Source organism: Lepus europaeus, chromosome 13, assembly GCF_033115175.1.
Source record: "Lepus europaeus isolate LE1 chromosome 13, mLepTim1.pri, whole genome shotgun sequence".
Classification (NCBI taxonomy): Eukaryota; Metazoa; Chordata; class Mammalia; order Lagomorpha; family Leporidae; genus Lepus; species Lepus europaeus.
Window position 1 is genome coordinate 8277215 of NC_084839.1, and position 22432 is coordinate 8299646.

Here is a 22432-nt window from a genome sequence, read left to right on the forward strand (position 1 = left end):
TCCAGTGGCCGCGCTGGAAGGTCAGAGAGACGAGGCCGCAGAGGGGCGCGCGGCGCGGCCGGGGGTGATGGCAAGGGCTCTCTAACGCGTTCCCGCTCTGTCCCTGTCTGTGTGCGCCTGGGATCCGGCCAGTGACTGGATAGGAGAAGACAGCGAACATGTCCGAGTTTTGGTTAATTTCTGCCCCTGGCGATAAGGAGAATTTGCAAGCCTTGGAGAGGTTGAACACGGTGACCTCCAAGTCCAACCTGTCCTACAATACGAAATTCGCCATTCCTGACTTCAAGGTACAAGTCCTGGGGAGGAGGGGCGGGTGATGGGGGTTGGGGGGATGGAGAGGGCACAGAAGCCTGCCTGCAAGATAACAGGGCAGGGATGTGGGTGTCCAGGAGCCACTGGGAGCCTGTGGTCTCCCCACTTGCTGTGGCCCTGCATTTGCTGTGGCCCCCGTGGACTGGAACCACCGGCTTCCGAGGGTGAAGCTGGGGAGAAGGTCGTGGGGGGCAGCTCCTAATGTTTCCCAAAGTGCCAAGACGTCACCCATGCTCGGCCCTGGGGTTCTGTTACGTCGGCACCGTCCAGGAACACCTGCCTGTAGCTGAGATGTGCAGGCGTGGGGGCCTTCTGCTCTGGTGCTGTTGTTCGAGGAGGAGAGCCAGGGTCAGCTGGGGGGGGGGGGGGGGACAGAGGACAGTGCAGGAGGGGGGGCGGGGCATCCCAGGGCTCCTGCAGGAAGAGCAAGGTTAACGGAACTCACATTAGAGTGGCAACATGCGGACAGTCCTCTCACTTCACAAACAGCGGGCTTCTGAAGATTGTATGGAGGTGCCTGGGGCGTGGAGTGTGCCCCCCCCCCACACAGGTGCAACGCACTGGGAGAGGGGCGGGAGAGGCGCAGGTGGTGCCGAAGCCCAGGAGACCACGGCTGGATCAGGCCTGGGTCTGCCCATCTGCCAGCAGGTACGGCGGCTCCCTGGTGTTGCCCCACCGGTCCTTTCACGGCATCGCCTGGCATCATCCCAGCTCCCACTCACTGGATTGGGGCAGGCTGAGGGGAGCTGAATGGTGATCAGGGTGGCCGGGCTGGCCAGGGGCAGCAGCGGATTTTGAACCCAAACCCGGCTGCCTTTTGAAGCCGGCGCTGTTCGTTCGGGCAGGCGCGGCAAATGCCAACTTTTCCAGGTGTGGGGTGCGGTGCTGGCCTCCGAGGGGCACAGGGATGAAAACAGCCGTGGTCTGCTGCAGCCGCCTTAGATCTGGCTGCTTGAGAAGGAGCGGCCTCATTATTCCCTAATTACGGGTGGGGCTACCACCCCCTGGTCAGTAAGCCTTTCCAGTGCGGTGAGAGGACCCTGCAGGACGATTCTGGATCCCGTAAGCGTTTCCACGCTGGGAAAGCGGGTCGTAAGCCAGGCGTGCAGAGAAGGGACCTGTTGATGGGTGAAGTGGAACGCAAAGCTGCCCTCCCCCAGCCAGACTGCTACCAGGAGCCGAAGAGAACAGAGACGGACTCGCTGGGTTTCCTGGGGAGGAGGGCTTTCAGAAATGCCCGCTTCTCGAACTTGCTTTCCGCTGTCTCTCTCAGCTGTGAGGATTACTCGGGTGAACACAGGACCGCTGATCTAAGAGGACTTGAGCCACCCTGGGGTCATGACCCAGACGACTCCCTGTGGCAGCGCTGTGACCGTTTATCCTGTTGGCAAAAAACAAAAACAAAAACCTTGAAACTACTCATTTCCAATACGAGTTCTCCCCACTTCCAGTGTGGCTGCTGGCCAAGAGCAGGTGACTCAAGATGAATTGGCGTCACTTGTGCTGATACTGAACCCCCCCCACTGCCCCCACTGTGCGTGCTCCCCACCCCCACCCGCCACTGTAGTCCTCTAACTTCTTCATGATCTCTCTAGGTGGGGACCTTGGACTCCCTGGTGGGTCTCTCTGACGAGCTGGGGAAGCTGGATGCCTTTGCTGAAAGGTAAAATACTTCTTGTTTACTGCATACAAGTGAGAACTGCACCTTGTGGTTAGAGGACACAGGGTTCCTGCTTTGGCTGAACCAAAGTATGGACTTGTGTCAACGCAGGCAGGCCTGGAGAGCAGGGGAAAGGGCAGGTGGCCCCGCCTGGGGCTCTGGGCTCGGCGGGATCCTGCTGGGTTCCTGCTGAGCTGCGGTGTTGGTTGCCACAGGCAGCATTTTGGAAGGGCCTGCCTGCGGCCGGCGAACACCATGCGCAGATGCCGAAAGGCTTACGGAAAGCCATGGGTGTTTTTCCACCAATGCTCATCAAGTATGTGTTTTAGTAACATGTGCACATTCTAAACAAAAGCACAGTGCAAATTCACTTTTCCTCTCATCCGCCATCTCGTCTGTTGTCCCCTTTGTCCTCCTTGTCCCCTCGTCCTCTGTCCTTGTCCCCTCTTGCAGGGCAGCGTTAGTGTAACTTTCCAGGGGTCGCCTACCCAGGTGCAGGTGAGTATGAATGTAGCCTTAAAAACCCCACTATCCACATGTTGGCCATGTTCTGTGTCTGGCCTGCTTTTTTTCAACCACGTGTTTTCGAGGTGGTTTCAGCCAGCCCACAGTGATGTTCTTCCCGGCTGGGCCCCCAGCTGTTTGAAGTTCCCAGTCTTTTGCTGTCACGCACAATGCGTGTTCTTTCCCTGCTTCCCCGTACACATGTAGGAGTGGAATAATTGCAGGTGGAAATGCCGGGCACAGGGTGCACGCGGGTGAAAGCTCACACTCACGCGGGACCTGTGTCTCCCCTAGGCAGCTGCTCCCGGGCACACTTCCACCAGAAGGGGATGAGCCTGTGGGGGTGCCTTGGGATCACCTGTCCTTCTAACACATTATCACGAATCTGGAAATCATGTGTAGACTGCAGAATAGTATGGGAGAGAAAACACAAAGCACCCATAATTACGCCACCCAGAGAGGACCATTGCTAATTGTGTTTGTTATAGGTGCTTTCCATTGTTTCAACACATAGATGTTATTTTGTGTGTGTATGTAGTAATAAAAGGCCACATTGTATTTTGTAACTTTTCCCTTCATATTTTCAGCTTTTTTTTTTTTTTTTCTTATTTGAAAGGCAGAGTGAGAGCGAGTGAGCGAGAGAGAAGTATTCTATCTTCTGGTTCACCCCCCAAATGGCTACAACAGCCATGGCTGGGCCAGGCTGAAGCCAGGAGCTAGGAGCTGCAGCCTGGTCTCCCATGTGGGTAGCAGGGACACAAGTAGCTTGGCCATCTGCCCCTGCTTTTCCCAGGTGTATTAGCAGGGAGCGGGATTGGAAGTGGAGCATCCAGGACTCAAACCCGGCATGTGGGATGCCATTGTCGCAAGTGGCAGTTGAACTCACTCTGCCACAGTGCAGCCCCGTTTTGAACTTTTGATCTCACCATTAGCTATCGTGCTACCCCACTGTCACACGGCCTGTGGGTTTGCTGTAACTTATCTACTAGGTAGTTTTAAGAAAATATTTACTACTTGAGAGTGTGCATTCCCTTCCACTTGCTCACTCTGAGCGCCCACAATGGCTGGGGCTGGGCCAGGGCTGCAGCTGGGAGCTGGGAATGCAAGGTGGGTCTCCCACGCAGGTGGCAGGAGCCTGCTTACCTGAGCCAGCATCGCTGCCGTCAAGGGCTGTGTTGGCAGGAAGTTGGATTCGGGAGCCAGAATCAAAACTCAAACTCAGGCACTCCCATGTGGGATGCAGGTCTCTCCCCTCCCCCCCATCTGAAAGGGGGAGCGAGATCGTCCATCTGCTGCTTCACTCTCGCGATGTGGCCAGGCTAAAGCCAGGAGCTTCATCTGGGTCTCCCACAGGGATAGCAAGGGAGGGAATCCCCCACTGCCATTCCCAGGAGTTGGAGCAGCCGGGACTCGAACCGGCATCCACAAGGGATGCGGGTGTTGCAGGCAGCGCCTTTACCTGCTGCACCACAGTGCCGGCCCCGGATGCAGCTGTAGCCCGCTATGTGAAATGCCCACTGCCTCCGTAGCAGGTAGATCTTAAGTGATGATGATAATAACCTCTTGTTTTGGTGCAGGTGAAAGTCTTGTTCTCCAGGTGTTTTCATTGCATTAAAGATCCAGGAGGCAGCCCTAGCGGGCTGGATGTAACGCCCACCAAGCTGCCTCTCGGCTCTCTGAGCTTGAGTGCGATTGTGGATTTTCAGGGCCTGTGACACACGCAGTCACTTCTCAGTGGAATGCCGTTGTGGCTGCTACTGTCTTTCCTAACGGATTTGTAAGGACAGTGTGTAAAGAGGAAGTCTAGTGAACATAGGTGCGTGTGGTTAGCCACGGATGCTGTGTGGGTGCTGGACTGGCATGCACGAAGGCAGCCCTCGTCACAAGTGGGGTGCAGTCTTCGAAGGAGAGAACGAACCTTTGGCTTTTGCATCTGTAAAATGGGGCAACAGTGCCCACCTTTGCCTTCAGAGGAGACTCGGGGGGTACTGCCGAGTCTGGGATGCCCGACTCCCAGCCTGCCAGCCTCCAGGGAGCAGCGGCTAGCTGCTTGAATGTCCACTCCTTTCTTGGACTGCTCTGTGCTGCAGCAGGTGTGATGGCCGTGTACAACTCACGGGCTGGCTGTGAAGACACAGTAACGAGATGATCCGACAACCCCAACCCACGCAAGGCCAGTTCCACCACCTTAGGCGGTTGTCCCATGAGTCCTGGGCCGGCCCTGACAACCCTGGCTAAAGCAGTGTGAATTCTCCTAGCCGGTCCGTTTTTATTTTTCTAGATCAGTCTTGGCTACCAGCTGTCTCCCCTCGGGCAAATCCTTCATTATCCTCCTTACTCACCTAAGCGCCTGTTAGCTCTGGAATTCTGTGCTCTCAAATGATTGTTTCCGTTCAGTTTCTTTTTGTTGTTGTTGTTGGCTTTGTGTGTGTGTGTGTACACATTAGTCTTTGTTGGTACCCCTTTGTAGGTACAGGTGCTGGCGATGGAGGTGTAGCGAGCCAGGTCGTGGCTACCGTTGTGAAACCCTTGGTTGAACCTGAGCAATTCAAGTGGTTTTAAAATAGGAAGCGGGTGTGATAAGAATGCAAATTGGCATGCGTGGTTGCAGCTTTCCTCATCGGTGTGCGTTCTCTGTCTGGGGGGAAAGAAGAGTGCTGAGACCCAGGCACCCCCAGCCCTTGCTTCAAGCTTCCGTCTGGCCAAGGGTCAGAGCGTCTTAAGAGTTAATGGTGGAGCTCGGGCGAAACAATGGGTGGACTAACACATCCAGAGCCCGCGCCTCAGTTCCTTGAAATGCCCTCCCCGATTCTTTGAAATTCACTCCCGTGTTATTAGATAAATAAGCGCTGGCTGGGTCCACAGCCCAGGCTGCCTAAACCTGTCGGCACCGCTTCTGCCCAGGAGAACAGAGGAGGACGAGGGTTTTCAAGGTGTATTGTTTCCGTATCCTTTTATTATTTATTTACTGGGGCACTGGAGAGTGTTTTTCCATGTAGCTGGAAGGAGCTTTTGCTTACGAAAGCTTCCCCATTCATTCTTGATGGATTCCCCCAGCACTACCTTTGCTAATTTACTCCGTCGCACTGACTCTGTCATTCAGGAACACTCAGACACCGGCACGCCATGATTGTATCTGTAAGGAAGCCCGCCCCTGGCTGGACGTGGGAGTCGGCTCAGTGTCTGAGCCATGCGAGTTGAAATATTCCATTCCACGGCGCCTGATGTTCAGCTGCTCCCTGTGGCGCACGCCGACTGTCACTTGCCCTGTCTTACGGAGTGGCTGTTTTTCTTGAGCCACGCGGCCCCCTGAGGTTGGCTGAGGATTGGCTGATCAGAGATGATGTTTGGGAGTGTGGGTGGCTGCTGAGTGATCCCCGGAAGTCGGTTCTCCCAGCGGGCACAGCTTCCCTCCTGGGCTTGGACAAGCGGATCGGATTCGGGTCGACTGTGTGTGGTTTCGCCACATTCGCTGTGTGTGCTGTGTGCTTCCTGGGTTGCACTGAGCTGCTTGGCAGGGCTGCCGTGTGTGTGTGAACTTTCACCCACTCTCTGTGATGTGGACTCAGACCTCCCCCACCCCGCTCCTGCTCCCATTCACCTCATTAACCCCTCTCCTGCCCCTAGATGTGCAGGTTTGCCCTCTCCCAAGCCCACCTGTGCTCCCCTGCTCCGGGCCCGTGCCGCAGCAGGCTGGAACCTTCTCTTGTGGGGATATCATGATCATCCTTGTCTTCCTGCTAGGCAGCCAGCTCCGCAGGCTGTTCTTCTGCTCAGATCCCCAGCACCTGCTACAACATGGACCCTTGATTGACTTATTGAGTGAATGAAAGAATCCTGGGCTGCTGGAGCTGGTGGGCCCTGGGAGATCTAACCCAAGTTCTTCATGATCCACGTGGGGAAACAACCCCCACCCCCACCCCGAGAAGCTTCTAGAAGGAGCAGGGTGGGCGGGGTAGCAGAGGAGAGAAGAGAGCTTGGGTCTGCCAACTTGGCATCAATGGTTTTTCTGTGGCCACCTGCCCCAGCTGGACCCTGTGTCTGGTCCTCATGGGGGCTTCAAGCTCTCACCGTGATGGGCAGAACTGACAGCTAAAGGGAGCGAAAAGCCCTTCTCCCACCTCGGCGGTTGATGGCAGCTCTTCAGGATTCTTAGTTTTCATTGCATTTGAAACAGTGACAGACAGACCTCCTCTTTCAGCTGGTTCATTGCCCAAGTGCCCAGAGTCGCTGGGGCTGGGCCAGACTATGGCCAGGAGCCTGGAACTCCATCCAGGTCTCCCACACGGGTGGCAGGAGTCCAGGCACTTGAGCCATCACCTGCTGCCTCCCAGAGCGTGTGTTAGCAGGAAGCTGGAGTCAGGAGCGGAGCCGGGATGCCGACGTCCCAAGCTGCGTCCGACCTGCTGTGCCTGCTGCCTGCCCCTCGAGTCGTTTCTTAATCCAGACCTTATCCAGGTCTTGCTATGGCGTGGGTAACTGTTGACATTAAGGAAAGCAGTAATGCATTTTGCACATTTAGAAAAATCAAACGGCGTAGAAGGAAATGGAAAGTTCCACTTGAACTCTGGTTCTTCTGCCCAGAAATGAGAGTTTTATTTATTTCTTCCCTTGGTAAAACAGAACAAAAACTACACACACGTACACATTCATAATCCAATGCAAATATGTACCAATCTTAAGATCTTACGTTGAGATTTCTGCTAAACAGAGATTAGAAAAAAAAAAAACAGGCCGTACTCCGAGCAGCTCTGGCAGAGCCCGGTCTGTGGCTGGTGGAGTTCCTGTTGAGGGGACAGTTCCCGCTGGGGCCTTCTGACAATTCCACCTGTCCCCCCGCCCTGTTCACTTAGTGCTGGCTCAGTTCTGTTCCTTGAAGGTCTTGCCCCAGCTGTTCATCAGTTTTATTTTGTTGCTATTAGGAATGAGCCATTTTTGTCCTTGCTTTGCTACATGTTTATTGTTGGTGTGTGGGGGTGGGGTGGGGGGTGGTTCTCACATGTGCAGTTCACGAGTTGCCACAGGTATGAAACTCCCCCGTGGTTCTGTGGCTTGTCAGCGGCTTCTCTTCGGGTTCCCAGGCGTGTGGTCACGTGGCTCCTTTGCTCTTACTTGCTTTCTTCCAGGGGCTCGGATGCTTGTCGGTGATGGCAGACTTAGGTACCGCTAGCACCTGAGCATCAAGTGGCATTCTAGCCCTTGTTTCTCTTCCCCAGCGCTGCTGTGTGTGTTCTGTTGGGTCTTGGGTTCCACGCCACCTGATGCTTGCCACTTCCCTATGTTGGCCACTGCCAGTGATTGATAGAGGAGAAGGTTGATGTCCACAGAGTTACGTCACTTGTGCAAGATCGTATAGTCTCCAGGTGTCAGGCTGAAGCCTGACTGTCCCAGTTTCCTCACCCCGGCTGTCAGAGGCCAGTGACAGGTGGCAATTAGCAGCTGTCCCCTGCCTCCGCCGCCTCCAGCCCTCGGCGGAGGTCCTGCCGGGGCGGTCTCCGCATTGCCTTAGGTGACCCAGAATCTGCCAGGCTTTCCCAACAGCTCTCCCCAAAGCAGGAGTCTGGCCAGCTCGGGAGGAAGGAATGTCGGCCGGCCACTTCAGGTATGGCACGCACGGAGTAAGGGCCAGCCCCAGGCCACGTTGTGAAATCTCTGTTTGGAGGTGAAATTCATCTGAGGCTCTTCTGTCCCGGACCCTGCCTAAGTCCTTGGGGGCCCTGGAGTCCCCGGATCTCGGCCTAGTTCCTTCCTCTTATGGCACCGGCTTGGTGCCCTTCTCAGTTGGAGCCGATGGCAGCCACTGGGGCTGTCCTTAACTTCGAGAGCTCAGTGCCTGCCTTCGAGGGCCGTTCTCGGATGTCGGTTGGCGTCGGTCCTCGGGTTCTAAGCAAACGCCGTCCTCAGTGGATGACTCGCCCGGTGCAGTCTCCTCGCCAGCTTAGGCAAGGGCCCTGGTTCTCGGGCACACGACCTGGGCACCACCTTCCCGTCCAGTCCTCCACATGGGACATCAGGAGGGGCCGAGCCCTGCGGGCGCCCACTCAGCACCCTGTCCCGCGTCCCTCTGCCCCTCGGCACCCTGTCCTGCACCTCCCTCTGAGTGGCCTCCGGACACGGCCGTCTCCCTGTTCCTTTTTCATCCTCTCTCCACACCGTAGCTGGAATGACTGATTTTTATAACTGTGTCACATGACCCTTGCTACAAAACCCTTGTGTGACTTTTCATTGCCCTCAACAACTCAACAAAACCCAGGCTCTTGGGGCCAGCATTGTGGTGCCGCAAGTTAGAGCGCCACCTGTGATGCGGGCAGCCCGTGAGCGCCGGTTCCAGCCCCAGCCGCTGTTCTTCCGATCCAGCTCCTTGCTAACGCACCTGGGAAAGCAGCAGAGGATGGCCCACGTGCTTGGGCCCCTGCCACCCCCGTGGGAGACCCAGATGGAATTTCTGGCTTCTAGCCTGGCCCAGCCCTGGCCATTGTGGCCATTTGGAGAGTGAACCAGCGGATAGACACTCTCTCTGTGTCTCTGTCTCTCTCTCTGTCTCTCTCTCTCTGTAACTCTGCCTTTCAAATAAGACAAAGAATCTTTAAAAAATAAATCCAGGCTTTTGATCCTGCCATCCAGCTGGGAGCGATCAGGGCAGCTACTTTCTTCCTGTGTCCTGGCCCGCAGGCCTGCTCCCCCGGCCACCCGGCTCTGCCCTGCCTTGAGTCTGTGCACAAGGTGTTCCCTGGGCCCGGAAGGCCCCCACCTGCCCCCCCAGCCTGGTGGAGCGGCTCCTCCTTGTCTTCCAGATCTCGGTGTAAAGGGCACCTCCTCTGGAGAGCTGGCTGGCCCGGTCCCTCTCGGTCACCTGTCCTCATTCTCTACATTCCACCTGCCACGTCTCCCTGTCCCTGCCTGTGGGATTGAAACCCCGGGAAAGCTGGACGGCGTGGCCGCTGCTGGGCGGCTCCGCTGGTCACACACAGGGCGCGCTGGGGGCTGGAGCTGTTTGCGCCTGTGGGGTCTCTCGGGGGATCTTTAAAAATGCAGGTCCTGCCCCCGACCTGCCCGCCCGCCCGCCCAGGGATTCTGATGGGGCAGGTTGTGTGGCAGGTGGCAGGGAGCCACACTGTGAGGGCTCTGATGCTGGCCTGGGTGCCAGCCAGCACCTTAGAGAGCCGTTATCCTGTTAGACCCTCAGGCACCGCTTCTCTTTTTAATAGCACAGGGTTTTTAATAATTTGTGGGTTTATTGTCATTTGAAAGGCAGAGAGATGGAGACAAAAGATCTTCCAGCTGCTGGTCCACTCCCTAAATGTTCACGACAGACAGAGCTGGTCAGGGTCAGGCCAGGCGCCTGGAACTCAATTCTGGTCTCCCACGTGGGTGGCCGGGACCCAAGTACTTGAGCTGACCCCCAGGGTGGGCATTAGCAGGAAGCTGGACTTGGAAGTGGAGCTTGGACTTGAACCCAGGCACTCTGACATGGGACGTCGGACTCCCAGGTGGCGACTTAACTGCTGTGCCACAAGCCTGCCCCAGAGCCTGCGCGGCTTCTGCAAACTTAGGGGCGGGGACTCTGAGTGGGTATTTAAGAGCTTATGATGAAGTTTCTTTTTGCTGCATTTTTACCTGAATAGTGATTTGTTCCATAAGCATGGGAGATAAAACAACATCGAAGGCTCGCGAAGGAGAAGGCTCCCTTAGGTTCTCCCCCTTCTGGGCGGCCCCACGTTCTTAGGAAACCTGTTTTCTGGGTTGCTTGGAGAAATCTCTAGTGCCTCTTCATACAAACTCGGGAAACTTCCAGGATGTGTTCTCGTGTGTTCTCTTACGACATGAAGTCATAGTAGTTCACGTAGGTTGCTTTGCATTTTGCTTTTTTAAAAATACATATCCAGGGAGGTTTTCCCCATCGGCACACTTTGCAGGCTCCCTTTGGGAAGTGACCAGCGTCCTCCGTGGAACTACCGTTGTTGTTCACCATTCCCCTGGTGGTGGACACTGGGTTACCAACTGAGAAGTGGCTGCACAAATTCTCATACGTGCGTGTTATTCTTTGTAGACATGTGTAGGAGTATCTGCAGTGTGAATTCTCAGAGGTCAACTGTAGGGTCCTGGGGTCAGATGCCTTTGGTACATCATGCCAGATGTCTCATCTTGGGGTGGCTCTTTTGCATATACATCAGCAATAAAGTGGAACCCTAATTTTTTTTAATATTATTTAAAAGAGTTACACAGAGAAGGAAGGAGAGGCAGAGAGAGAGGTCTTCCATCCACTGGTTCACTCCCCAATTGGCCGCAATGGCTGGAGCTGCACCAATCCGAAGCCAGAAGCCAGAGGCTTCCTCTGGGTCTCCCACGCGGGTGCAGGGGCCCAAGGACTTGGGCCATCTTCCACTGCTTTCCCAGGCCACAGCAGAGAGCTGGATCGGAAGTGGAGGAGCAGCCGGGACTTGAACCGGCATCCATATGGGATGCTGGCACTGCACACAGAAGCTTAACCCGCTACGCCACAGCGCCAGCCCCAGAACCCCAATATTTTTATGAGCTTTTCTACTACAGTGTGTTATCAGACATTTGGATCTTCTAAGTAAGAAGTGCTGCTTCAAGGTAGTATAGATTTTATTTTTGTTGTTAATTTTTTGAATTTTAAAGATTTATTTATTTGAAAGGCTGAGTACAAGAGAGGGAGAGACAGAGAAAGAAATCTTCCATTCCCTAGTTCACTCCAAAAATGGCCATAATGATTGGGGCTGGGCCAGGCTGAAGCCAGGAGCCAGGAGCCCTGTCCAGGTCTCCTGTGTGGGTGCGGGGACACAAGGACTTGGGCCATCTTCTGCTACTTTCCCAGGTGCATTAGCAGGGAGCTGGATTGGAAGCAGAGTAGCTGGGACTTGAACTGGCGCCCATAGGGGATGCCGGTGTCACAAGCGGTGGCTTCACCTGCTATACCACAGCACTGGCGCCAGATTTTTGTTTTTCAGATGGCTTCATTGAGACATAAGGGACATGAAATGATGGCAGAGTTCTAAGGCTTATGATTGGGTTCCTGAGTTTTGGCATGTATACATGTGAAACCAGCACCACAGTCCAGACAGTGAAAAAACCCGTTACCCCGCGGAACTCTGGTCCGAGCGGATCTGCTTCCTGTCGCCATGACGTTCGCATTTGCAGGGTTTTTATGCAAGTGCCTGGGTTTTGCCATCTCACGTTTTCAGAGTTGCCTGTGTGTGTGACAACTGTTCTTTAGTGCTGACGTGCTTCCTGTTTTTTAAGATTTTATTTGAAAGGCAGAGTGAGAGGGAGAGACAGAGAGATCTTGCATCAACTGGTTCACTCCCCAAATGGCTACAATGGATGGAACTTGGTCAAACCAAAGCCAGGAGCTTCTTCCGGGTCTCCCACGTGGGTGCAGGGGCCCCAGCGCTTGGGCCATCTTCTACTGCTTTCCCGGGTGCATTAGCAGGGTACAGGATTGGAAGTGGAGCAGCCTGGACTTGAACTGGCTCCCATATGGGATACGGGTGCTGCCAACTGCGGTTTAACCTAGCGTCCCACGGTGCTGGCCCCAGCGCTCCGTCTTAAGGGTAAGCCACACCATCCATCAGTGTGCCTGTCATGGGGAGGCATTTAGCTGGTTTCTAGCTCGATGGTTATTAAAGAGAGAGCTTCCATGAACATTGATGTGACAACTGCTGCAGTGACATTGTCACTTCTCTGGAGTAAGAACGACCCTTTGGGGTAGCTGGTGTCTGGGTACCTGAAGCCTTGGTATGCCCATCCCCTTAGCCCTAACACTTTTGAAATGTTTGAATTGACTCCTTATCCTTTGAGATGCATGGGGACTGGAAGACCAGATGGTGCCTGAGTTCCCAAGGCAGCCCTTACCACACCCCCACCCCTACCCCCTGTCATGGCCTAAGCTTGGCATTGCAGGTGCACAGGGGTCTTGTTTTATAGATCAGAGAGTATTGAGATTACATTCTTGGAGAGGTCTGTGTTCTGGGAGATGGGGTAACAAGACGGCCTTCATGCTGGGTGACATGGAACAGAAATGGCTGGGGACCACGTAGGTGCATTGGACGCATGTCCTGCTCCATGTAGCTTTTTTTTTTTTTTTTTTTTTTAAGATTTATTTATTTATTTAAAAGGCAGCGTTAGATCAGTCTTCCATCCACTGGTTCATTCCCCAAATAGCAGCAATGGCCAGGGTTGGGACAGGCTGAAGCCAGGAGTTTCTTCCGGGTCTCCCACGTGGGTGCAGGGGCCCAAGCTCCGCAGCTTTCCCAGGCCATCAGCAGGGAGCTGGATTGGAAGACGAGCAGCCGGGGCAGGGACCGGTGCTCATTTGGGACACCGGCGCCAAAGGTGGTGGCTTCGCCTGGCTCTCCTGCTCCACATCTCAGAGCACTTGTTGCGGCCGCGCTGCCGAGCACCGAGGACGTCCCAGGCGCTGCTGCCTTCTCCAGAAGGCAGTGCTGCTATGCTGAGCAGACCTGTGGAGAGCCCTTTGTGGAGGGAGCCAGCACTTCCGGCTCCGCGTGATGGCTGACGGGAGCTGCCTCCCTGTGGCGTTGCCTGGTGCGCGGTGGGGACCTTGTGCGTTTGAGAGAAGTGACAAGTGTGATGGGGATGTTAGCGGTCATGGGCGGCGTTTTTTGGGGCCGACTTGCTTAGAGGCTGGCCCGAGGGCTGTTCTCAGGGGCGGGCAGCATCCAGGGAGCTTGAGCGTTAATATTTGAACTTGGGGACCCACTGCTGCGGTGGAAGCCACACAGCGACCCGCTGGGTCGCGTATTTCTGGGCGAATTCCTCTGGCTGCCGTGGGAGGGATGGACAGGAGGAGAAGGACTGGGGTCAGTGGGGAAGCCAGGGAGGAGGCCATGGAAGGAAACTCAGAGAAAAGGGAGCCAAGGCAGGGCGTGGACGGTATTCTGGGAGCAACATGGCATAGTGATGATGACTGAAAGGGTGGGGGCGAAGCTAGGGAGCTTCGAGAAAGGCGGTGATGTCCACGTGCCTGGCCAGCTCGGTCCTGGAGGGTCCACTCCAGGCGGGCTTCCACCTGCAGAGCCGCAGGGAAGCCAGGACAGATCTTTGTCCAGTTGAGGCGTAATTCACTCACCATAACATCCAGGAGAAGAAACGCGTCCCCTACAGGCTGGAACGAGTGTGAGTCGATGGCCAGTGGAGGTGGCTGATGCCCTGGGCCCCTACGGGGCTCGGAAAATATGTGCCTGAGCAGGCAATTGTTTTATTTTAAAAATATTTATTTATTTGAAACAGAGTTACCGAGGGAAAGAGGGAGAGACAGATCATCCACTCCCCAGATGGCTGCAATGGCCGGAGCTGGGCTGATCTGGAGCCAGGAGCCTCTTCTGGGTCTCCCACAGAGATGCAGGGGCCCAAGCACTTGGGCCATCTTCCACTGCTTTCCCAGGTCATAGCAGAGAGATGGATCAGAAGAAGAGCAGCTGGGACTTGAACCGGCGCCCACACGGGATGCTGGCACTGCAGGTGGTGCTTTTACCTGCTATGCCGCAGCACTTCCCCCATCTTTTTATTTTTTAAAAAAACCTCTTAGGGCATGGGGTGGACATCATGGCACAGAGCATTAAGCCACTGCTCTAACCTGGCTTCTCCACTTCCAATCCAGCTGCTGGTTACTGAACACCCTAGGAGGCAACAGATGATGGCTTAAGTACTTGGTTCCCCTCTACCCACGGGGGAGACCGGTTGGAATTCCAGGCTCCTGGCTTCTGTCTGGGTGTGACCCTGTGTGGTGATTTCAACTGTGTTTTGTACATCCTCCTTTCTATTATAATTAGATACTAATTTTGTAATTAATTAGCTGCTTTGCGTAATGCTTTGCGTTCTCATTACCCTAGTCAAGCTATTTACAGTGCCTTGCATATCTGGCTCAGTTATTTCCATGAAGTTGCAAGAATGTCCGCGCTCTGCTTCCCGTCGGTTCAGTGTCTTTAAGAAGCTTTGTCCTTCTACCTGGCAAGATGAGAATGACGTGTGATGATGCGAGACAAAGCATTTCTGTAATATAACTTGTACATAAGTTATATGTACGTGATTTACTTGGAAGGCAGAGCGACATAGAGAAGCGAGATCTTCCATCTGCTGTTTCACTTCCCGGATGGCTGCCATAGCCAGGTGCCAGGAGCTCCCTCAGGGGCTTCCACATTGGCGGCAGGGGACTAAGTGCTTGGGCCGTCCTCTGCTGCCTTCCCAGGAGGATTAGCAGGAAGCAGCGCAGCCGGGACTCGAACCAGTGCTCCGATATCGGATGCCGGCGTCACGAGGTGGCTTCACCCTCGCCAGTGGGGAACGTAATGTTTTCCATTCTTAGGTCTGTTTGGTGATTTGCCACCGCTTGGCCTTTGCTCAGGCACCACCTGGGTGGGTAGGGGCGGTGTCCCGCACACTGTGTGCGTTGCGGTCCCACTGTGTGAGCAGGGCCCCACTGGGGGCGCAGTGGCTGTGCTGCTTGGTGGGCCATCTGGCGGTCTCTGGAGCTTTCTCACCCAGATACTGAGGGACTGTGTGCTGTCTACGCCAGCGACGCCTCTTGCGCTCGCCCCCTCCCCTGCGGGGTGCGTTTTCTCGGAGGGCCAGGGTTATGAAGTGGGGGAATGCGGCCCCGTGTTCCCAACTTTGCCAGAGAGGGCTGTGTCTGTGTGCCGAGGGTGCTTTGCTGAGTGCCTGGGGGGACGTGCGGAGGGAACCCCGGAAGGCCAGCTTCTCCCCGCCTCCAGCGTCCAGCGAGCGTGAGCTTAAAGCCGGGCTCGCGCGTGCCCAGGAGTCCCCCAGCCGAGCCTCATCAGCCTTTGTTTGCATGAAAGGGAAGTCACGTAATTGCTCTCTGGGCACATTTTCCTGATGACTTGGCTGCGGGCTGGTTGATTTCATTGTCCTGTGGCCAGGAGGAAGCAGAGGGACAAAGGCTGGGGTGGGGTGCCCAGGGGCTCGGTGAGTCACCAGGGCCAGCGTGGAGTGCCCAGGTGTGGCTCTTCCCACCCACAGGCACTGGGGGGCTGGCCGGGGACAAGGTAGAGGCAGGGCCGGGGTGGGGCTCGGCACTAGCTCATGCCGAGGCCACCAGTGAAGTGGCCTGGGACAAGGTCTTGCATCCCAGTGTCCCGGTCCCCTGGTTTGTTGAGGATTCACGTCCATCTCTAGAAAGAGCTTCGGTCAAAGTTACTGTTCTTGCTTCGAAACTGGAAACTCTGCCCTCGCACCTGTTTGCCTTCCCCCCGAGACGAGCACACCAGCCAACCCTATCCTTTTTTTTTCTTTGCTGGAATTGTCCAGAAAATCCCCAGGAGGGAGGAGCTCCTTTGTGTGGCATAGACTTGCCTTCCACAGCCTGGATGCTCAGGTCCAGCAGAGAGAACGGGAGGGAGGAGCCCCCACCCCTGTTCCCGAGAGCAGAGGACACAGCTGGGGAGGCCCCGGTGCTGCAGCTGCTCAGGCAGCCTCGCCGTGCACAGCAATGGGGATAGAACCTTCCGGAAACTGTCTTCATGCATTCTGGGAGGCTCCTCTTTGCTTGGGCCCTCGGGTCGCTGGACTTGGGTGAATAGGGGGACAGCTGCTCTCTTGGGGCACGAGGTACCAGTCACCTGCCCAGACGCCTCCCTACCCCTACCCCAGGCACAGGAGAATCCTGGGGCCCCACCCAGCAGAAACTTCCTGGCTGGTGGGTGCAGAGAGGAGATGGATTTCAGGGGCCATCCTCCATCCCAAAGACAGGGTGGCTGTGGACACCCTGGAGCCGTGAGGTGCTCCCAAGGAAGGGATGCGTGGTTTCGTGCTACACGAGGTAGATGTGTGAGGCTGCTGTGCAGCCCCCTGTCGCCTGTCCCCTTCTCCCCGGCCCCGGGTGTCTGGCTGCCCAGCCTGTGCGTCCTGCTCATGGTGCCTCGCACCTGGGGACTGCCCTCCCTCCGCCCACTCCCGTCACTCAGTTTCTCCCCTGGCTCCCGTGGATGACTGCCCCAGTGATGGTCAGGTCCTGGGCAGCACGCACTCGTGTTGATTTCAACAAGTGACTTTTTATTATGAATACGCGCTTGTTGTTCTTAAAAGGAACCCAAGCTGACCCCTGCAGTCCCGCACTCCAGAGAGCGTTACTTCAGCTGTTCCAGATTTTTCTGTGTGTATACAAACACGCGTGGGCTTTTGACGGTTGCTGCCTTTTTTGCTGCCTGTGCTTCCATGCAGCACAGAGACCTTCCTGGTGACCCTGCGTCGCAGGATCTCTGGTTTGATGGCATGGAGACGGCTTCTTGCACTTTGCAACCGCAGACGGTGTGCAGCTGAACGTGTGTGGTCTTTGCACACGCGTGCCCGTGTAGCACGGGGATGGATTCCTTGAAGGGGAATGGCTGGGTGAGACTATCGGCCTGAAGATGTCTGGTGGACGTCCCCAGCATGTCCCCGGAGCGGGCACTCCTCCATTGTAGACCGTGAATCTGCTCACTGACGGATGATCCTCCAGAGCCAGTGGGCTGCGCTTCCACCCGGGGAGTGTGGGCCGCTTGCCGGGGCTCTTGTGTCCCCCAGGCCACCTCAGCCCTCACGTGGCCAGGCTGAAGCCAGGCGCGTGCAGCCCCATCCCGGGAGGACTGGGACCGTCTTGCTTTCCCAGCACATGAGCTGAATAGGAAGTGGAGCAGCCGGGACTCAAACCAGAGTCCTGTCTGGGATGCTGGCGTCCCAGGTGGCAGCCTAACCTGCAACACCAGCCCCACGGTGCTTTATCTGTAAAAGTTTCTCTGCCTGTTATTTAAAAATGCATTTATTTCCGTATTAGCCATTTCTGAGACGTTGCGCACATTCCCAGTGCTGCGTGACCATCACCACCAGCCCCATCCAGCCACAGAACTTTTCCTCTTGCAAAACTGAGATTTTAAAGATTTTTTGACATTTTATTCATCTGAAAGGCAGAGTTACAGAAAGAGAGGGAGACGGGGGAGAGAGAGCGAGAGTTTCTTCCATCCACGGGTTCATTCCCCAGATGGCTGTAACAGCTCGGGGCTGGGTCAGACAGGAGTCAGGAGCTTCATCCGGGTCTCCCACGTGGGTGCAGGGATCCAAGGACTTGGGCCATCTTCTCCACCAGGCCATTAGCAAGGACTAGATGGGGAGTGCAGCAGCCGCGATACAAACTGGTGTCCATGTGGGATGCTGGCACCACAGGTGGCAGCCTAATCCACTGAGCCACAGTGCTGGCCCTGAAACAGGTTCTGTGTATGTCAGCCACTAACTCATTGCCTCGTGCCCCAGCCACCTGTCCACTCTCTGAGCCTCTGACGAGGGACCTCCTGTGAGTGGAATCACACGGGCTTTGCCTTTCTGTGCCGAGTGACTTAGTGTGACATCTGCAGGGTTTGTCGGAACACAGCGAGCTGGCATTTCCATCCCTGTGAGGCCCGGTGGAGCTGCGGTGTGGGGTGGTGGACTGCCCCATAGCCCTGTATCAGTCACCCGTCAGTGGGTGCCCGGATTGCTCTCACCTTTTTTTGATTCTTGGATAATATTGCTGTGTTTACTTTTTTGTTTTATTTTCTACTTGCAAAAGTACTATGTCCTAACTCGCATCACGCGTAAGGACGTAGGAGCTGGAGTCCCCATTTCTGTGTGTGTGAAGACAGTAACCAGTGCTCACAGCTCGACGTCTTGTCTTTCTGGAATCTTCTTTAGGTGGGCACTGCAACAGTTTTTGAAAGTGGAATTACCTCCTCCACGTGGTTAATATTTGTTAAACTCTTAATTTTGATCTGACTCCAAGTCCCAGGAAAGTTGCAAGACTCGGGAAGAGAATTCCCGTGTGCTTTGCACATCTGTGTTCCGCCGTCTGTCTGTCCGTCCCCCGGGGCCCCGGAGCTGCAGACGTGCTGTGTCTACTTCTCAGTACGCACGTGCGTCTCCCGAGGCGCAAGGGCGCGGTCCCACCGGCCCAGGACGCGTCGTCCACAGAGCCTGCTCGGCCGTGCCCGCCGTCTCGGCAGCATGGCTTTCCAGCAAAAAGCACCCTCGGGTTTTCTCCGGTGCTGGTGGACCTGGAAGTGCGTCGTCCTGTCTTGATCTTGTTCAGACCGGAGCGCACGTTTGGACGTTCACTTCCGTGACACTCGGGTTTCTGAAGGGCACGGGCCAGTTACGTCGTGGATTCCGCCTTGTGGGACCTTGCCGATGCTTCCTCCTGATTGGACTCAGGTTAGGCCCTCTTGGCGAAGCCACCGCCCACCCCACAAGGGGAGTCAGTCTTGTGGGAGGCTTCAGCAGGGGGGATGTATTGCCCTTTCTCCTTACAGGAGACTTTAACTTTGGCCACTTGCTCTAACTCATGTCTATCCTAAAATATTTGTTTTTTCTCCTGGCATTAAAAAAAATATGTTTATGGGGCCGGCGCCGTGGCTCACTAGGTTAATCCTCCACCTGTGGTGCCAGCATCCCGAATATGGGCGCTGGGTTCTAGTCCTGGTTGCTGCTTTTCCAGTCCAGCTCTCTGCTGTGGCCCAGGAAGGCAGTGGAGGATGGCCCAAGTGCTTGGGCCCTGCACCTGCATGGGAGACCAGGAGGAGGCTCCTGGCTCCTGGCTTCAGATTGGCGCAGCTCCTGCCATAGCGGCCATTTGGGGAGTGAACCAATGGAAGGAAGACCTTCCTGTCTCTCACTGTCTGTAACTCTACCTGCCAAATAAATTAAAAAAAAAAAAAAAGGTTTAGCAAGTTGAAATTTACACTTGGTGAAATGTGCCTGTCTTAAGTGGCCAGGCTGTCCATCTGTGTAACCGACAGCATGGTCAAGGTCCTCCCGTATCGTTTGTCCTCTTTTTAAATTAAAACTGTGATTTGCACGTCTTGCCCAGTGGAGACATTTCTGGCGAGTGCTTTACAGAAAGTGCCGGAATGTTCCTGAAGGCCAGCGCGGAGCCTTGCAGACCTGACACCTGTGTCCCGTTAGCCGCGTAGGGGACCTGGTGCACTCAGTCTGCCCACTGTGTCGTCTCGGGAACGGAGTCTCTGAACCCCCTCAGAGCTCACGCCAATCACTAATATCAAGTTGTAAAAAAAGATGAACAAGCCAGCTAAGAAAAACCAGCCAAGGACGGGCCCCGCTCCCCACAGGGAGGAATACGGCCTTTTGTGGGGCCAAAACACAAGACGAGATGTGCAGCTTCTCCGGTGATCAAAGATACGCGGTCAGAACAGCAGGGAGATGTTTTCCGCTATCAGATTGGCAGGGATTAACGCGCCTTCGGGGTCGGAGAGCAGGCGTTCCCGCCCCACGTTGATGGGAGTGCGTGTGCGCTGAGCGTGTGGGCGGTGCGGCCTCCTGGCAAGGTGGACACAGCCCAGCAGCCAGCAGCAGGGCCCAGTCTGTGGCCGTGCCACGAAACGCTGGACAGAAAGGAAAGAGGATGCTCTGTCCTCGCCTGGGAAGGGGCCCACCCGGATGGTGCAGTGAGAGAGGGACGTTAACAGCGCGGAGTGGGGCTGGCGCTGTGGCATAGCAGCTCAAGCTGCCGCACGTGGGCGCCGCTCTGCTGCCGACCCAGCTCCGGCCAATGGTCCCGGGAAAACAGTGTTTGATGGCCCAAGTGTGTGGGCCCCTGCACCCACCTGGGAGACCCGGAGGAAGCTCCTGGCTTTGGCCTGGCTCAGCCCTAGCTGTTCTGGCCACTGGGGAAGTGAACCAGTGGGTGGAGGATCCCTTTGCCTCCGTCTCTTCCCTCTCTAACTCTGACTTTCAAATACATACATCTTAAAAAACAAACAAAAAACCCAAACAGCGCGTTGCATATCAGGTTCCTTTCTGTGTGGATACTGCTCTGCCTCAGCACCACCACGATTCCTGGCAACCATAGGCACCGATCCCAGCCACGGCCGTGCTGTTTTTGGGAAGTGAAACAAATGATTTTTCTAAGAGTTCAACTTCGTAAGACCGTGATGTTCTGGCATGTTCCAGGTGTGGTACACACGCCAAGGGGCCACTCTTGGTAAAGCTAAATACTTCACAGGGGCCAGCGTTTGTGGCGCAGAGGGTTAACCTGCAGCCTGCAAGACCGGCATCCCACATGAGCGCTGGTTCGAGTCCTGGCTGCTCCACTTCTGACCCAGCTCCCTGCTGATGCTCCTGGGAAAGCAGCAGAGGAGGCCCAAATGGTTGGGTCCCTGTACCCGTGTAGGAGACCTGGAAGAAGCTCCTGGCTTCACCCTGGCCCATCCCTGGCCATTGCAGGCACTGGGAGAGTGAACCAGTGGATGGAAGACCTTTCCCTCTGTCTCTCTGTAACTCTCTTAAAAAAAAAAAAATAAAGTGTGATGGGGAGCAGCAAAGGATCACTGATGAAAGGATGGGTGAGCTCTGCTTTAGGTCTGGTAGAAAAGAAACAAGCACGTGCCTAATTGTAGGAGCTCCAGGGCACTAAGGTTCATGTATTCATTCAACAAACACTGTTAAGCAGCCTCCATGAGTCAGACACTGGTTGAGGCCGGAGCTCTGACCGCCTTCAGCAGAGGCGATGAATCCTAGGCAGTGTTCCGGGGGGCCGGCAGCAGGAGCCGGCAGCTCGGCTGTGTCATCCTGATCCTAACACGAACCGCTGACAGCATCAGGTAGCAGCTCTGGGAGCTCAAGGGCTCTGCTTTGTCCAGAGCATCCAAGCAGCAGGTGCCACATCGGAGGTGCGCCGTGTGTGGGGTCTGCTGAAGTAACGCAGCGGTGGGTCCGTGGAGTCAGGGTCCCGACGAGTAACAAGCTGCAGGCACGGGAGGGCAGTCTGACAAGGACCCATCTGCGCGTGCAGACACACAAGGTGTCGGGAACGTGGGAGAACCACGAGGGACAGTGCGGGACCTCAGGCTCGGGGGGAGGAGTGGGGTTACTGGAACCGGACTCTCTCGCCCTCTCTCTGATCTCTGGGAGTTCCCCGGGAGGCAGAGGGCACAGAACCTGCAGCAGGTGCCCCAGGCGTCCTGCACGCACACGTGTCGGTGTCTCTCCAACCCCCAGGGATCCCATCCTGGACACACATCAGGCCAAGTCCACAGCCATTGCACGAGCTAAGCCCAGGCCATGGAGATTAGGGAGAGCCCGTTAACTGCCCTTCTAGGAAGTGCTGCCGTTGGTGGACGTGGAAGCAGGCCAGGCCACAGGGTCCAGACCGCAGCCTGGCCTGGTGCCCGAGACCTGGCCTCTGCAGTCCACGTCCGGGCTGGATCCTGGGGGGTGGGGCGTGCGCAGATGGCTTCTCTGGGCCTTAGCTTGCCCATCTATAAAATGAAGTGAAACCGCTTGGGGATTTTTGTGAGATTTAAATGGACAGTGGTATAAGGATGTTTGAAACTTCATAGCTGCAGAAAAAACTCAAGGGACCCATGTGAGTGTTAAGTCTCTGGAAATGTGCCGAGACCCTCAGTGTGCTCTCCTGAGAGGGGACGGGTGGTTGTCCATTTGTTAACTATGATATACTTGTTTTTCCAGGCTCTGACCATGAACTTGTATTACTTTTACCATCAGGAGAGCTCATGGCTACCCTCCTTCTCTTCCTATTTTTTTTTTTTTTAAGATTTATTTGAAATGGAGGCGGGGGGGAGCTCTTCTTTCTGCTGGTTCACTCCCCAAATGGCCACCATGGCTGGGGCTGGGCCAGGGTGAAGCCAGGAGCTTCTTCTGGGTCTCCAGTGTGGGTGCAGGGGCCCAAGCACTTGGGCCCTCCCCCGCTGCTTTCCCAGGTGCATTAGCCGGGAGCTGGATGGGAAGTGGAGCAGCTGGGACTCGAACTGGCGCCCAAATGGGATGAGGACACTGCAGGCGGCGGCTTAGCCAGCCACACCCCGATGCCAGCCCCTCTTCCTTGCTTTTATTGGGGCTTCTCCGCTTCAGTTTCTCTGTCAGAGCCAGGGCCCCTGGGCTCCGTGCTCTCAGTGGCCAGTTGGTCAGTGC

At 55.7% G+C, this 22432-nt stretch overlaps 1 protein-coding gene across 3 annotated transcripts in view; it reads left to right on the forward strand.

Moving 5' to 3' along the window:
* The window catches only part of ATP6V1C2 (ATPase H+ transporting V1 subunit C2), a 47368-nt gene that overhangs the window by 799 nt on the left and 24137 nt on the right, over positions 1-22432 (forward strand). For all 3 annotated transcript variants that reach the window (XM_062208960.1, XM_062208958.1, XM_062208959.1), the window contains exons 2-3: positions 133-287; positions 1908-1975. In XM_062208960.1, coding sequence (XP_062064944.1) covers positions 159-287; positions 1908-1975 — 197 coding nt within the window. In that variant the 5' untranslated portion in view covers positions 133-158. The remainder of the gene's footprint in view (positions 1-132; positions 288-1907; positions 1976-22432) is intronic.